This window comes from Neomonachus schauinslandi, chromosome 3 (genome assembly GCF_002201575.2).
Source record: "Neomonachus schauinslandi chromosome 3, ASM220157v2, whole genome shotgun sequence".
NCBI lineage: Eukaryota > Metazoa > Chordata > Mammalia > Carnivora > Phocidae > Neomonachus > Neomonachus schauinslandi.
The window spans coordinates 74,812,851-74,828,628 of NC_058405.1; the positions used below are offsets into that span (position 1 = coordinate 74,812,851).

The following is a 15,778-nucleotide window of genomic DNA, read 5'->3' on the forward strand; positions in this document are numbered from 1 at the left end:
GATCTCAATATATGTATCTTATATATTCTTCCTAGGGTTATTGTGAAATATTTATTAGAGAAGCAGCAGGGCTCCATGGCATGAACCCCACTGTTTACAGAATCAGTACTCATTTTCTCCGTGTCTGCTAGAAAGAAGGTGCTTTATATACATCGTCCTAAAGCCTCACAAAGACTGTGTAAGATGTGTATTATTTTTTTTCCCTTTTAGATGTATATTATTAGATTTCTTTTTTCCCTTCAGTGGAGGAAACAGAAGTTTAGAGAAATATGTACATCGCCCAAAGTTACTCAACTAGTGGCAGAAAAAACCTGGTAATACCTCACATTTTTTGGACTCCATATTGTCAGGTACTATTCCAGGCTCTTCGTATAAATGATCAAATTTAATTCTCCCCCAAAACCCAGTTCTTACATCATCTCCATTTTACAGATATAGAAACGGAGAGGTTAACTTACCTAAGTGCACAAAAAAGTGACAGAGCTGGAACAGAAGCGGGGCCCCACAGACCTCACTCCCTGGACTGCACCATCAAGCCTCCTGACTGGACCTCTCTCCTGGCTCAGAGAGACCATGGCTGACCCAGATCGTTGGGCCTTGCTGGGCCAGTTACTATACTGGCCTGAGCCTCTGCCACGTGCTCCTGGGGCTGACACCACCTACTCCCTGGGACAGGACATGAAGCATGTGAGGCGCCACATGGACTTGGTCTCTGCCATGTTGGTATCCCATGTGGGAAAGTGAGGAGAGGGAGTCCATCCTTTCCTTCTCTCTGTAGAAAATCTGTGAAGATCTGTTGATGGGTGGAGCTCAACTGAGCCTGACATAGACACCTCAATACCTGTATTATGGATACAAGGATTCTTCACTTCTAAACCATTCTTGTTTCCTTCTGAACACCTCAGGGAGAGAAAGGGAAGCAGGAAGCAGTGTTGTTGAAGAGATGCGAAGTGCACGTGCAAGAGAGGGGGTTCTGGAAAAAGAGGTGGGATTTGGAGGGGCAGAAGCAGGTGACAGACGACAACATGCCAACAGGCCTCACCCTGGGGAAGGCAGAGATAACCCCCTCCTGAAGGAAACTAGTGCTAACAATGCCCCTCAGCGGGAGTCAAGTAGCTTAACTGCTGAAATAGCCCCACAACCCCCATGAGCTCTGCTACCCATCTCTCTTTCATGGCCTCCTGCCCCCTCCCCTGGGGTCTGGCACATCCCCACCGACCCTGGCTTAGGTTTGGTCCCTTCAACAGAAACCAGGCCTGGCCTCTGGTGTTGAGTGGGGCAACAGTGCTAGATGCAGGGCAGCCTTCCTGGGAAAAGTACAGAGATTTTTCCCCAGTGAGTGTCATTGTTTTAATTAATAAGCTAATATTAACGAAAACAGTGTATATTGCTATCTTTGTGGGCAATAAGCCAAGAGTAAGATCATTTCAGCCTTAGAACAAAATCCTATTGGGAGGGTGACAGAAGGATCTCGACCACATCAGGATTTTAAGTTTTAGGATTTTGTCATTCAGGCATTTGATTGGGTCCCAGGGAATTACCTGCACTCCAGCTACGCTCGCCTCGGGCCAAATACACAAACTCCACTTCCAAATGTGGAAGTGGCTCCGGCTTGGCAGTGGTCTCCAGACATATCAGCACCAGCATGCTTTAACGAAGCCACCCCCTTCCCCGTGCGGCTGGGGTTGGGCTGACCGGAATGTGGCCGGGGCTACTTACGGGGGACACACTGCTGGATGGAGCCTCCCCGGAAGAGAGTCGGGGGCGTCTTCCTGCTGAGCCTCTTCAGTAGGCGGTCACGTTCATTCATCCTGCAGGTAGATCAAACGCAGTCAGTCCTGGTTCATAGGAACACCTCTCAAAGGGCCTCACCCAGTGACTTGAGGTTGTAAAAATAAAACAGACAGGGGAAAAAGGCTTCCTCACGTCAGGAAAAACGTCCAGGTTGGCAAGCAGCTCTATTATTTACAGTAGATGCTATCCCGACACCTTGAGTGCACTGCTCCCTCTTCTAAAAGGCGCTCTGTTTCCAGTCTGTCCTGTACGTAACGCCTCTCAACGCTGCCTTCCTCTTAACCGAAGCGCACTACAAGCGCCCTTTCATACCAGGCTCACCCTTGGCTTTCCAGATCGCTTCTGCAGGCAGTGGTCTGTTTCTCGGGAAATGTCTTAAAGCCTCCGTTCCACCTGCAGCCGCCTCTCCCCAAGCCAATAAACTCCACCAAGGGCAAGAGCCTCCCCAGGGGCCTTGGGTCCCCAGCAAGAGACTGATTTCTTTCTGCACAACCTGATTGTTATTTTGAAACAGTGAAAATCAAGGTGAGTTTTCTTGGAAAACACAAGGATTAGGAGCTCTTCTTGCCTTCCCTGAAATGATTCCCTCCAAGTTTGGCACCTCTGTAAGGAAATATGGAGCACAGCTGTTGTTTATTCCTATAAAGCAAAAGGGGGATGCTTTAAAATTGCCCAGGTAGGCAAGAGGGCTTTGATTTCTTATCATTACAATGTCACTTTGCTTGCCCCAGGAGATTCCTGGTGTGTGGGAGTTTGCCAATGCCCTCCGATATGGGCTGAACTCTGTTCCCCCCAAACGCATATGGTGAAGTCCTAACCCCCCAGTAACCTCGGAATGGGACTGTATTTGGAGACGGGGTCTTTAAAGAGGTCATTAGGGTGGCCCTTAATCCAAGATGACTGGTGTCCTCTTGAGGAGAGGAGATTAGGACACAGACACCCACAGAAGAAAGTCCGTATGAAGACAAAGAAGACAGCCATCTACCAGGCTCAGAAGGAACCAACACTGCCAGCACCTTGATCTTGGGCTGCCAGCCTCCAGAAGTGTGAGAAAACAAACCCTGCTAAGTCACTCAGTCTGTGGTACTTTGCGATGGCAGTGGCAGCAGACACATCCAGCCCGGATCTGCTGTTTGTGGGAACGTGAAGCACAGAAGCTGGGCTGCCTGCCGTCCCGAGCACCTCCCCCGCCATGTTGTGGGCCTGGAGCCTGAGGAGGATGGTCTCCTGACCGGAGTCCACTTCACAGCAACCTCAAGGGCCTCGAAAGAAGAATGGGGCTGCAGGTATTCTCAATAGTTCTCTGAGCTGAAGTTCATTTTGCCCTTGAGTTTCCAGAAGAGAATATTTTCTGATTATGTCGGTTGAAAGGACAATGTTTAATTCATCACCAATTAAAGGTGAGCCTCAGCTAGCTAAGCTTGGCAAAATGTCTGATGGCTGATCAGGAAAAACACTTTTTCTATCCCTTCACACTGGCTTTCCCTTCTCTCTCATGTCTTTTTCTTCCCCGGGGCCAAATTAATCTCACTGGGCCCTGCGGAGTGACTGCCCGGGCCAGCAGCCGACAGGAGCAGACGACCGAGGAGGAGCCCGTGAATGTGCCGGGTGCCGTCCGGCTGGGAGCTCGCTGCCCCCCTACAGTCTGCGGTTCCCTGTGCTGGCTGCTTTCAGGACAGTGGAGGGTAATGAAGGGCTGTCCTCCCCGTGTGAGCCAGCTCCGGCCAGGATGCCTCCATGGAAGGCACTGCCAGCCTCTGCTCAGGGCGTGTGTGAAGATGGGGCACCTGAGGGCTGGGCCACAGCTCCCTAGGGCAGGCTTTCCAGCCAGGTTGTGGTAAGGAAAAGGCACTCCCTCCCCAGGAACCCAGTGGACGGACTCAGCCTAGGCTCCGCCAGCACACCTGACCTCTGCCCTGGCCACCCCCGTGCCTCCACGCTCAGGTCCAGAAGCTCTGCCGGCGGTGGGGCGAGTGAGAACTTCACAGGACCACACAAGCGGGAAATCCCGCATCTTGGTCTCTCACAGGGCAGGTGAGGAGACTCGGCTGTACCAAACACAAAGGTCGCAGGATGCGTTGCTGGCGCTGTTCCTGCCCCTGCCTTTGCGCCGGGTAGATGTCCCTAATTCCCTCGTGAAATGGTCTATGCTTCTCTCTTTTTTATAACGGAAACACTCCAAACGCATAGAAACTAGTACGGCGAATGTCCACCAACCTGCTCAGCTTTAGCAAATGGTAGCTCCGCCGCTTGACCCCTTGTTTCAGAGGGACCCACTCCGTCCTGCAGCCCTTCCTTCCAGGTGGCAAGGAGACACATCCACCCAGAGCCCACGCCTGTCCCCCAGCCCAGGTATTTGGGACGCCAGAAGTCCCTGTTGAATGACACCTCTCCAAGCTGGCATCCAAGGCCAACCTGAGCTCCTCACTCTCTTCCTAAGAGCAGACCCTATAGCCAGTGTGCACTCTCCTAGGCCTGTGGGTGGCCAATGGCTGGTTTTTTGCAAGAGATATGTATGCGGGGATGGGGATGTCCAAAGACATGTGTGCGAACTCCCTCACAGTGTAGGACAGAGAGATGGGGTCTGCTAACTCTTCTCCATGCCACCACTTTCTGGCTCCAACCCCCAAAGAATCTTTGTGAAGGTATATTAATCAAGGTATATGGCTATTTGTTAGCTTGACTGATAACTTTCACATACCCAGACATGGTACTTGATCTCCATTTGTGCTCTCACACCAAGTCCTGTCCTGGTTGTGAGAACTACTTCAAAAAAAATTTTTTTAAGTGTATTTATTATTATTATTATTATTATTATAATCTCTACACCCAACGTGTGGCTTGAACTCACAACCTTGAGATCAAGAGTCACATGTTCCTCCGACTGAACCAACCAGCTCCCCCACTTCAATTTTAACAAAACAATAAAATCTCAAATATAAAGTCCCTTATATTCCTCCCAGATCCCATTCTTTTTCCTTCTAGTATAGTAAGTTTAGAAATAATCTTCCATCTATATGTCATACTTTTGTTTTACATATATATGCAACACAACTAATACTTAATCATGTTCTAAAATACATCTAAATAGTGTCATTTATTTTATCCTTCTCTTGTATCACATTTTTCTTTGCTCTTTTTCTTCTTATATTCTTTTTAATTATCTACTCATTTACAGGACTAGTTCTTCGCAGGTAATCTGTCTTTTTCCTTCTAGATACTTTTATAATTACTCTGTCTTTGGTGCTCCAGTTTTGTTACAACACTTAGTATGACTAGGTGTAGATTTGGTTTTATATCCTGCTCAGTTACTCAGGCCTGGAAAGCCACTATAACTCGAAAGTTTATCTTCGTGTATGGAAAACACTTTGAATACTGCCTGTCCCCAGTTCTCTGTTTTTTCTTATTCAGGGGCTTCTTACATATATAATTCTATCTTCCACATCCCTACATCTCCTCTACATTTTCCATTTCCTTTCTTTCTTTGGCTTTATCTACACTATTATTCAGCTGACTGGCATGCTTTAATTTCAATTAGTACCCTTTTCACGTTTATCTTCCAGACCCACCTGTTTTTACATACTGTCTTACTCTTGCTTTTTGATTTCTGTATCTTCTTTCTTCAGTACTTTATAGATTCTTTCAGATATTCTTTGCATCTCCCATTCTTAGGGGGATGGGGGGGCTAATAAATGTCTGCAGTATTCCATGACTCTCCTTCACTGTGGTTCATTTACTGTGTGTGCTCTAGTTATGAAATCATTCTTCAGAATGATTTTCTTTTGCCTCTCCCAGGATCCTATGGGTTACATCAATTTTTATATTATCTTAGCTTAGTTCCTATAGCATTGGGAATAGTCTAAAATTGGACCTCATACATAAGCATGGGCTTCCAGTTTCTAGTGGGTAATTCTTTCCTCTGCATTGCTGCTTTGTCAATCTAGTGAGTAAAATGTTTCTAGTTTCTGTTTCATTAAAATAGCAGTCCTACCAAATTTGCAGCTTTATGCATAGGGTTCTCTTCTATCTCACATGGGACTGAGGTTTTATCTTCTCTCCCTACATTAATCTCTGAACCATCAGTCCCTGAGCCTCTTATGTGGTTTAATGTCCCTTCTTCAGCTTCATCTCCTTCTTAGCCTACTGGCTTTTGTGTCTCTCCATTTTTGGCACCTAGGTTTCTGTGTGCTTCTTTTCACTCAATTACATATTAAAAGCCTTTTTTGGTTCATATTTCACTGAACATATCTGTGCATCTGGAAAAGTTCTGAGTCAGCTCAGTCTACCATATTGACTTTATCTGGTTTCTGTGAATAATTTATGTTCTCCTGACCCAATTACTGGAAAACATTATGGCTACAAAACAAAGTCATAGAACTGTTCTTTCTCAAGTCTTGCCATCCTCAGAAACAACCTTTTCTGGAGACCCTTAAAATAGCAACATGTTTGACAAAGCTTTGGGTAATGAAAAGGGTCCTAGAGCTTATAAAACACTCTAGTGGAGATGTTTGAGCCACTGACTTCTCTATGTGCTCCAATGTCGAAAATGTAAAGGAATATTATATTCCCAATTTCCCTTTTTCTTCTCTGTGGAAGAAAAAAAGCGTTATGAATGAATATTATTAAAATATTTCATGAACGAGAATATTGAAAAAGCTCAAGATAGAAAGGGGTGATAATAACATTTGCCCTTCATAGTATTCTGTCATCTACATATGTCTTGGAAGCTATCTACTCACAAACACATAGGAAAAAAGTGAAGGAAACACAACCAAATATTTGGTTAATTTTGAAGAATGGGAAGAAGAGAAAAAAGGAGTACAAATTAGCATAGAGGAGGACAATTTAATCTATGAGATTTTGGTTTAAAAAAGGAGAGAGAATCCTCAAGAAAATACTGGCAAACTGAATTCAGCAGTATAATAAAAGGATTACACACCATGACCAAATGGGATTTATCCCAGCAATGCAAGGATGGTTCAACATACAGAAATCAATCAATGTAATATACCACACATTAACAGAATGAAGGAAAACATCACATGATCATCTCAATTGATGCAGAAAAAGCATTTGACAAAATCCAACACTCTTTCATGATAAAAATACTCAGCAAACAAAGGATAGAAGGGAAATTCCTCAACATAGCACAGGTCATTTATGAAAGATCCATAGCTAACATCTTACTCAGTGGTGAAAGACTGAAAGTTACATCTCTATAATCAGGAACAAGACAAAGGAAGCCTGCTTTCACCACTTCTATTCAATGAATTTGTTGGAAGTTTTAATCAAAGCAGTTAGACAAAATTCCAATAGTCTTTTTTTATAAAAATGGAAAAACTTATCCTAAGATTCATAGGGAATTTCAAGAGACCCCCAAATTGCCAAAATAATCTTGAAAAAAGAACAAAGTTATAGGACTCACATTTCCTGATTTCAAAACTTAATACAAAGCTATGGTAATAAGAACAGTGTGGCACTGGCATAAAGATACACATATAAATCAATGTAATGTAATTAAGAGCCTAGAAATAAACTCATATATATCTATGGTCAATTGATTTTTGGTTAGGTTACCAAAATCATACAAAAATTAACCAAATTTGGATAAAAGACTTAAATATAAGAGTTGAAACTATAGGGTGCCTGGGTGGCTCAGTTGGTTAAGCGACTGCCTTCGGCTCAGGTCATGATCCTGGAGTCCCAGGATCGAGTCCTACATCAGGCTCCCTGCTCAGCAGGGAGTCTGCTTCTCCCTCTGACCCTCCCCCCTCTCATGTGCTCTCTCTCTCTCATTCTCTCTCTCAAATAAATAAATAAAATCTTAAAAAAAAAGAGTTGAAACTATATAAATCTTAGAAGAAAACAAAGGAGTTGTTTAATGTTTATAAACAACTATACATCTTTATAACCTTGGATTTGGCAGTGGTTTCAAAAATATGAAACCCAAAGCACAGGCAACAGAAGAAAAAATAAACTGGATTTCATCAAAATTAAAAACTTTTTCTTATCGAAGGACATAATAAAGAAAGTAGAAAGGCAACCATGACATGAGAGAAAGTATTTGCAAATCACATATCTGATAAGGGTCTAGTATCCAGAATATATCAATAATCCCCAAAACTTAACAAAAAAGACAAACAACCCAGTTCAAAAATGGACAAAGGACTTAAATAGACATTTATCCAAAGAATAAATATGATGGCCAACAAGCACATGAAAAGATATTCAACATCATTAGTCATTAGGGAAATACAAATAAAAACCACAAAGCGACAGCACTTAACATCTACTAGGATGGCTATAATTAAAAAATAAACAGAAAACAGAAAATAACAAGTATTAGAGAGGATGTAGAGAACTTGGAAGCCCAGCACATTACTGGTGGGATTATAAAATGGTGCAGCCACTGTTCTTCAATAAATTCCACACAGAATACTGCATCACCCAGCCATTCCATTCCAAGGTAAACTTCCAAAAAAAAAAAAAGGAAAATGGTCTCAAATAGATACTTGTACACCAGTATCTACAGCAGCATTATTCACAACAGCCAAAAGATGAAAACAATCTGGATGCCTATCAACCGACGAATGGAAATAAAATGTGTATATTCCATACAGTGGACTATTACTCAGCCGTGAAAAGGAACCAAGTACTGAGATACGCTACAACATGGATAAGCCTTGAAAACATTATGGTAAGTGAAAGAAGCTAAAACCCCAGAGGCCATTTATTGCATGATTATATGAAATGTCCAGAATCGACAAATACGTAAATAGAAAAAAAGAGTAGTGGTTACCAGGAATATAGGATGGGTAGATGGAGGAGAGAAATGGGAAATGACTGCTTAAAGCATATGAGGTTTCCTTTGGGGAAGTGAAAATGTTCTGGAAGTAGACAGTGGCAATGGTGGTACAATATTGTAAATGTACTAAATGCCACTGAATTGTACACTTTAAAATGGTAAGTGTGGGGTGCCTAGCTGGCTCAGTTGGTAGGGATGCAACTCTTGATATCGGGGTTGTAAGTTCGAGCCCCACATTGGGTGTAGAGATTATGTAAAATAGTAAGTTTCACCCTATGTGAATTTTACCACAATTTAAATGAAAGAAAACTCAAACAGAAAGGAGAGGGAATGGGTCCTGAAGTGAAGTAAATTCCTTCCCATAGCCTGAACTGTTGCTAATGATGCCATCTTCACATTTTACTTCTCTAATGGTGGGAGATGCTGGAGCTAATGTGTTTTCTTTGATTGTGTCCTATCCTAGATGAAGTATACACGCCGACCGTGACTTACCGATACAAAAGTTGTATATAACATACATTCACCAAATGTACGTGCACTCTCAGTGCCTACCCAGTAATGATGGTGAAACCCAATGTCATGCAAGTCCATACAAGCAGGCTCTATTTAGAAGCTGACATATCTTAGAGGTGGTGGTATGCTCCTATCTCAAAAAATGAGCAGTTTAGGAAGGACCAGTGAGCTGAGAAGCATTATGTTGGGGAATAACAAACTCATGTCCACATTTCTGTCAGGCTATTCCTGCAAAAATCACAAGAGCATAATTGCCAAAGAGCAGGAACATGGAGAATATAGCAAATAATTGCAAGTCTGTTTTTAGATCTTGTCAGTAGTTACAGCTGCTAGGAATCATAGCTGACATACAAAGCCAAAAACAAATAGGTATTTTTAGAAACTTATTTTTCAATTACTGCTGGACCATATTCAAAACATAAATCTGACAGGTTCCTCAAAAAAAAAGCTAGTCCAAAGTTCTTTTTCCTTCAGGTAAGGCTAAACATCTACCAATCTATCAGACTACTGAAATTCTAACCTATTTTTAAGGATCCCTAGAGAATGAGATTTCATAGCCTCAATTGGTAACTTATTCTACGCCTTATAATCTGAACATCAGACACTGAGAAGCTTGTAGGCTCAAGTGCATTCCAGACCTACCTAGGCCTTTGTAGGATCAAAAACCTGCCTTAGTTAAACAGACTAATGAAATGAGGGAAAATAACAAGAATAAAAACAAAATAGGTTTTCTAGACTAAGATTCCAATAAGATAGGAGTTATGACTCTGGAGCTAGGAGCCCTTCATAAATTCTATTCCATTAGATGGTGGTAAATTATTCTCCTGTTTCCTTTCTGCCAATCCATACACATCCTGCTTTTAAAACATGACTTCCTTTCATTCAGCAATTATGCTGCACCTGTTATACGTGAGATCCAGTGCTGTTCCTGCCCTTATGAAGCTCACAGTCTCTGAGGTGATCTCGCTGTGCAGACACCTATCATGGCAAAGGTGGTAAGTGCCATAATGGAGATTACATGGGCCTCCACAGTGGTAAAACTGAGGAGTGAAAACTCGGAGAAAGCTCAGGAAGGCTTCAAGAAGAATCGCCACTGAAGCTGCATCTTGAACAACGGATAACTCCTTGTTGATCATCCAGATGTAAACACAGAAGAATAGGGTTAGTGGGAAAGACAATGAGTCCAGTTTTGGATGTGAGGTTTCTTGTTGCCTCTGAGACATTCAGAAGGCCATGGGATATTGGGGTCTAGAGAGGTCCAAGCCAGAGATGCCACTTTGGATTCCTCTGCCTGTGGAAACCCACAGAGACCAGGCAGAGTGAGCAGGTACCATGAGGCGTGATTCCTCGAAGCACCAACATGTTGTCTGAGGGTTCAACCAGAGGGTCTATTCTCTCAGGGACCAAGTCATACTATCTCTGCATTCTTCATAGTACTCACCCTGGGCTGAGAACGGAGGACGTGGTTACATACATAAAATTGCATTTGTGCTCTGTATTTACTGATTTGGGATGTCTTATTCTATCTTATTCTCATGTGTCTCCACAGCCTGATTCTGCCATCATTTGTCTCTGTATCTGTCCCAATGCCTAACACTGGGCTAGGACACAGTGGGCTTTTTAATAGCAGCCAAGATGAATTCCTTTGTATTATTCTTTAGAGATGACAGAATAGGGACATCATCCCAATTCTCTTCCAGAGGAGGAAAACCCCCTCCAAACTCTAGAAGAGACTGTGAGAAACAAGACCTAACAAAACAACTCTGTGGCCTTTACAGAGATAGGACATTGTATTTTGTTAAGAATTCAGATTACATGGAACAGTTAAAAGACAGTCTGGCTGAGGACTCAAGGTTAACTAACTTAATACAAATTCCATTAAAAAATAAAAGGATAGATCCCTCCTGTCCTCCCTGGTCTCAAGTCTCCTCTGACCTCACAACTGGGAACTGGAGGGAAGAAAGGCTTATACTAGCAAGGTGCTTATGTTCTGTCCAAAGTTTTGGAAAGCGGACTGTTCTGGGTATTGGAAGAAATGCCATTGTCTTACAATGTGGATTAGTTGATTTCCTATCAAAAAGACAACTTTGTCCTCCGAGGAGTTGTGGTACCAAATTAAGCAGTGAATTTACAAGAGGAAACAGCAGATTTGCTGCCTCAAGATAGATGGGATCTGTTGACAACCACCCTGGGTCAGAACACAGGTGATGCACAAAGCCAACCCTGCTGATGGGCAGAGTTTAACAAAAAGAGGGGCAGCTGACATTGAAAGATTTAAAAGCAGAAACAGATAACATGTGATCCTCTTCTAACGTGTCTACATGTAGGAGTGAGAACTTAAATAAACCAATGCAGTTGGAAGGAAAGTTCAAGAAGAAATAGAAACTAGCAGCTGGCAACCATATTGTCCTTTCACTTGAAAAAGAAACTTGGATGAAATTGGTAAAAATGGCTTCTCCTGAAAATTAGTACTGCATTACCATATCCCACTGACTTTTAAAAAGTAAAAAAACAAAACCCATTTAAAAGACATTTCTGTCCAGAGACTTCTACTTTTAGAAAGATGAAATAGATGTATTTTCCCTGTTCCTTTTGCTAAGCACAGCTGACAACCCGTTATATATGAAATTAGATATGTAAAACAACAATTATACATATAAAACAAATTATATATATAATTATGTATATATAATATACATGTTATACATATAAAACAATTATATATATAAAACATTATATATAAAACAAATAGAAGAAGACACTAAAAAGTGGAGAGAAGAAGGAACCTCAGAGCATGAGAAACCTCAGTTTTCTTTTGGCCTCACAGATCCCAGACTTGGAGCTGAAAAGCCTGGCAACCCAGAAATGCCACTGGGTGTGACCAAAAAGCCCAGAAAAAAGCCTGTTTTCTCTAGCCAAAGGAACAGGAAAGGGGCAGCCTAGCAAGATAGAAAACTTTTAGACCATAAACACACAACCCCACCCTAACACCACAGGAAGAAAAAAACAAGTGTGGCTCCACCCCCACTCACGCCAGCAAAGACCAAGTGGTGAGCCTAGATTTCTACCTTATGAGACTGCAAAAAGGCACCTTATGGCCCTACTGAGGCGGTGACAGAGGAGGCCAAGTAGGGGCCTGGGATTTGCATCCTTGCCAGCTGATAATGAAGTCTCTGGCCCCCTGTGGTGTCCTCAGAGACAACATGGGAAGAATGATCTTCTACCCCCTACCCAGCAAAAGGAGACATTCCTTCTCCTCCTCCTTTGTGTGGTGTCAGAAGAGGCCTAATAGAGAATCAGGACTTTCATCACTGCCCAGTAGTAACAAGGGCATACCCCTGCCTCCTCCCCTGTGCCACACCTGCCTACCCTTAGCAGTGTCAGTGGAGATTGTGTGGACAGCAGGCACTCCCATCCCCACCTAGCAGGCTTCACTGGAGATCAAGTAGGGGCTCTGGATGACTTCTACTTGGCAGGATCCAGAGTCAGATAACATAACACCTAAGATGTCCACATTTCATTTGAAAGTGACTTGTCATATGAAGAACCAGGAAGATGTCCAAATGAATGAAAAAAAATCAACTGATGCCAACACCAAGATGACAGAGATGGTGGTATCATCTGACAAAGATATTAAAGCAGCCATGATTAAAAATGCTTCTATGTGCAGTTAGGAATATGCTTAAAACAAATGAAAACAAAAGAAGCAAGCCTCAAAAAAGAAATGGAAGATATAAAGAAGAACCAGTTATAAATTTTAGAACTCAAAAATACAGTAACAAATAAAAAACTTGGTGGATGGGCTCAATAGCAGGATGGAGAGGATAGAAGAAACAATTAGTAAACAGGAAGACAGAATAGTGGCAATGACTGAATCTGAACAACAGACAAAATAGACTGAGGAAAAAACTAACAGGGTCTCAGGGACCTGTGGGAGTAAAAGAAGATATAACACTCATGTCTTCAAAGTTGCAGAAGGAGAGGAGAAAGAAAAAGCACTCAAAGAAATAAAGGCTGAAAACTTCCCAAATTGGAGAAACATAAACCTATAGATTCAAGAAGCTGCACAAATTCTAAATATGCTAAGCCCAAAGAAATCCAGACCAAGATAGATTATAATTAAATTTCTGGAAACTAAAGACAAAGAAAAGATCTCAAAAGCAGCCAACGATAAATGATACTTTACCTATAGGGAAAACCAATTGGAATGACAGTGGATTTCTCATCAGAAACTATGGAGGCCAGAAGTGGCATAATATTTTTCAAGTGTTGAAAGAAAAGAACTGTCCACTTGGTGGAAATATCTTTCTGGAATGAAGAAATCAAGAGATTTTCAAATGGAAGGAACTAAGAATTTGTCACCATCAGAAGTACCCTACAAGAATAGCTAACAGAAGTTTTAGAAACAAAAAGGACATGATAAAAGAAAGAATCTTGGGACATCAGAAAGAAAGAACGAACATGGTAAGCAAAAATATGGGTACATACACTGGGCTTTTCTTTTCCTCTTGAAGTCCCCAAATTATGGTTGACTAAGTTGAAGCAAAAATTATACACTGTCTGATGTGGTTCTAAATGTATATAGAGAAAATATTTAAGAAAAGTATATTATAAGTGGGAGTGGGTAAAGAAATGTAAAAGGAGGTAAATTTTCTGTACTTCATTCAGACTGGTAAAATAACAAAAGCACTAGACTATGATTAGTTATGTATATATAATATATAGAACAACAGTAAAGAAAGCTATACTGTGAGGCACATTCAAAAATACAATAGATAAATCAAAATGGAACTCTAAAAAATGTTCACATAACCCACAAGAAGGAAGGAAAAACAAAACAGAGAAATGAAAACCAGAACAAACAGAAAACAAAAGATAAAATGGAGAATTCTACTAGATTTTATTCTCACTGGAGAATTCTATCAAATATATTTAAAGAAGACTTAACACCAATTCTACACAATCTTTTCCAGAAAATCGAAGAAGAAAGGACATTTTCCAATTCATTTATGAAACTAGTATTTCTGTGACAGCAAAACCATTTAAAGACATTTAAAAAAAGAAGAAAGAAAACCATAGCCAATACTCCTTATGAATATAGATGTAAAATTTCTGAACAAAATATTAGTAAATGCAATTCAGCAATAGATAATGATAGCAACACCACACGAACAAGTGGGCTTTATTCCAGGGATGCAACACTGGTTCAATATACAAAAACCAATCAATGTAATCCACTGTATTAACAGGCTAAAGAGGGCGGAAAAAAGCACATGATCATATCAGTTGCTACAGTAAAACACTTTACAAGATTCAACACCCATTCATGATTTAAAAAACAAAGTAAAACCTAGTAAATTAGGAATAAAGGGGAACTTCCTCAACCTGACAAAGAACATCTATGAAAACCCCACAGCTAACGCCATACTTTGTTATGAAAGACTGATACTTTCCCCCTAAGATAGGGAACAAGGCAAGGTTGTCGATTCCCACCACTCTTATCCAGCATAGTGCTGAAAGTTATAGCCAGTGCAATATGGCAAGAAAAGGAAATAAAAGAAATATGGATCAGAAAGGAAGTAATAAAAATGTTTCCATTTGTAGATGATGTGATGATCTAGAAAATCCCAATAAATATAAATATAAATAAGAAAGTACTAACATGGGGCGCCTGGGTAGCTCAGTTGTTAAGTGTCTGCCTTCAGCTCGGGTCATGATCCCAGGGTCCTGGGATTCAGCCCCGCGTCAGGCTCCCTGCTCAGCGGGAAGCCTGTTTCTCCCTCTCCCACTTCCCCTGCTTGTGTTCCCTCTCTTGCTGTGTCTCTCTCTGTCAAATAAATAAATAAAATTAAAAAAAAAAAGGGCTAACACACATATATAAATGCATATAAAATTCCCAGAACTAAGAAGTGAGCTCAGCAAGACTGCATGCTATGCATGCTATAAGACCAACATACAAAAGTCAGTTGTATTTCTATGTACTAGCAATGAACACATGAATCCTGAAATGAAAAATATGATGCAATTTATGATTGCTCAAAAATACAAAATAGGTATAAATCTAGCAAAATATATACAGGACTTATACACTGAAAAGTACACAATGTTGACAAAAGAAAGATCTAAATAAATGGAGAGACATGTCATTTTCATGGATTGGAAGACTCAACATAATAAAAATACTAATTCTTCCCAAATTGATATATAAGTTTAAAGCAATTCCTATCAAAATCCCAACAAGATATTTTGCAGGTATAGACAAGATTACCTAAAAAATATATAGAGAAGCAAAGGAGCTAGAGTAGCTAAAAACAATTTTGAAAAAGAAGAATAAAATGGAACGGATCAGTCTACCTGATTTCAAGACCTAGGATATGGTAATCAAGACAATATGCCATTGGTTGAGGGAAAAGACACATAGATTAATAGACTAGATTAGAATAGAGAACCCAGGAAAAAGACCACAAAAACCTACCTAATTTTGGACGAAGGTGTAAAAGCAATTCAGTAAAAGATACTCTTTTCCACAAATGATGCAGGAGCAACTATGCATACATAGGGAAAAAGTAAACTCTCTATATAGGTCTCCCACCTTATATAAAAATCAACTCAATATGAATCACAGACTTAAGAGCAAAATATACAACTATATAACTTGTAGGAAAA

The 15,778-nt window shown here is 41.0% G+C and overlaps 1 protein-coding gene across 1 annotated transcript in view; it reads right to left on the reverse strand.

Annotated features, from left to right (window-relative positions):
* LOC110570256 (phospholipid-transporting ATPase IB) overlaps positions 1-15,778 on the reverse strand; it is a 599,207-nt gene that overhangs the window by 4,709 nt on the left and 578,720 nt on the right. The window contains exon 36 of the mRNA XM_021678237.1: positions 1,720-1,811. Within this exon, the coding sequence (XP_021533912.1) occupies positions 1,720-1,811 (92 nt within the window). The remainder of the gene's footprint in view (positions 1-1,719; positions 1,812-15,778) is intronic.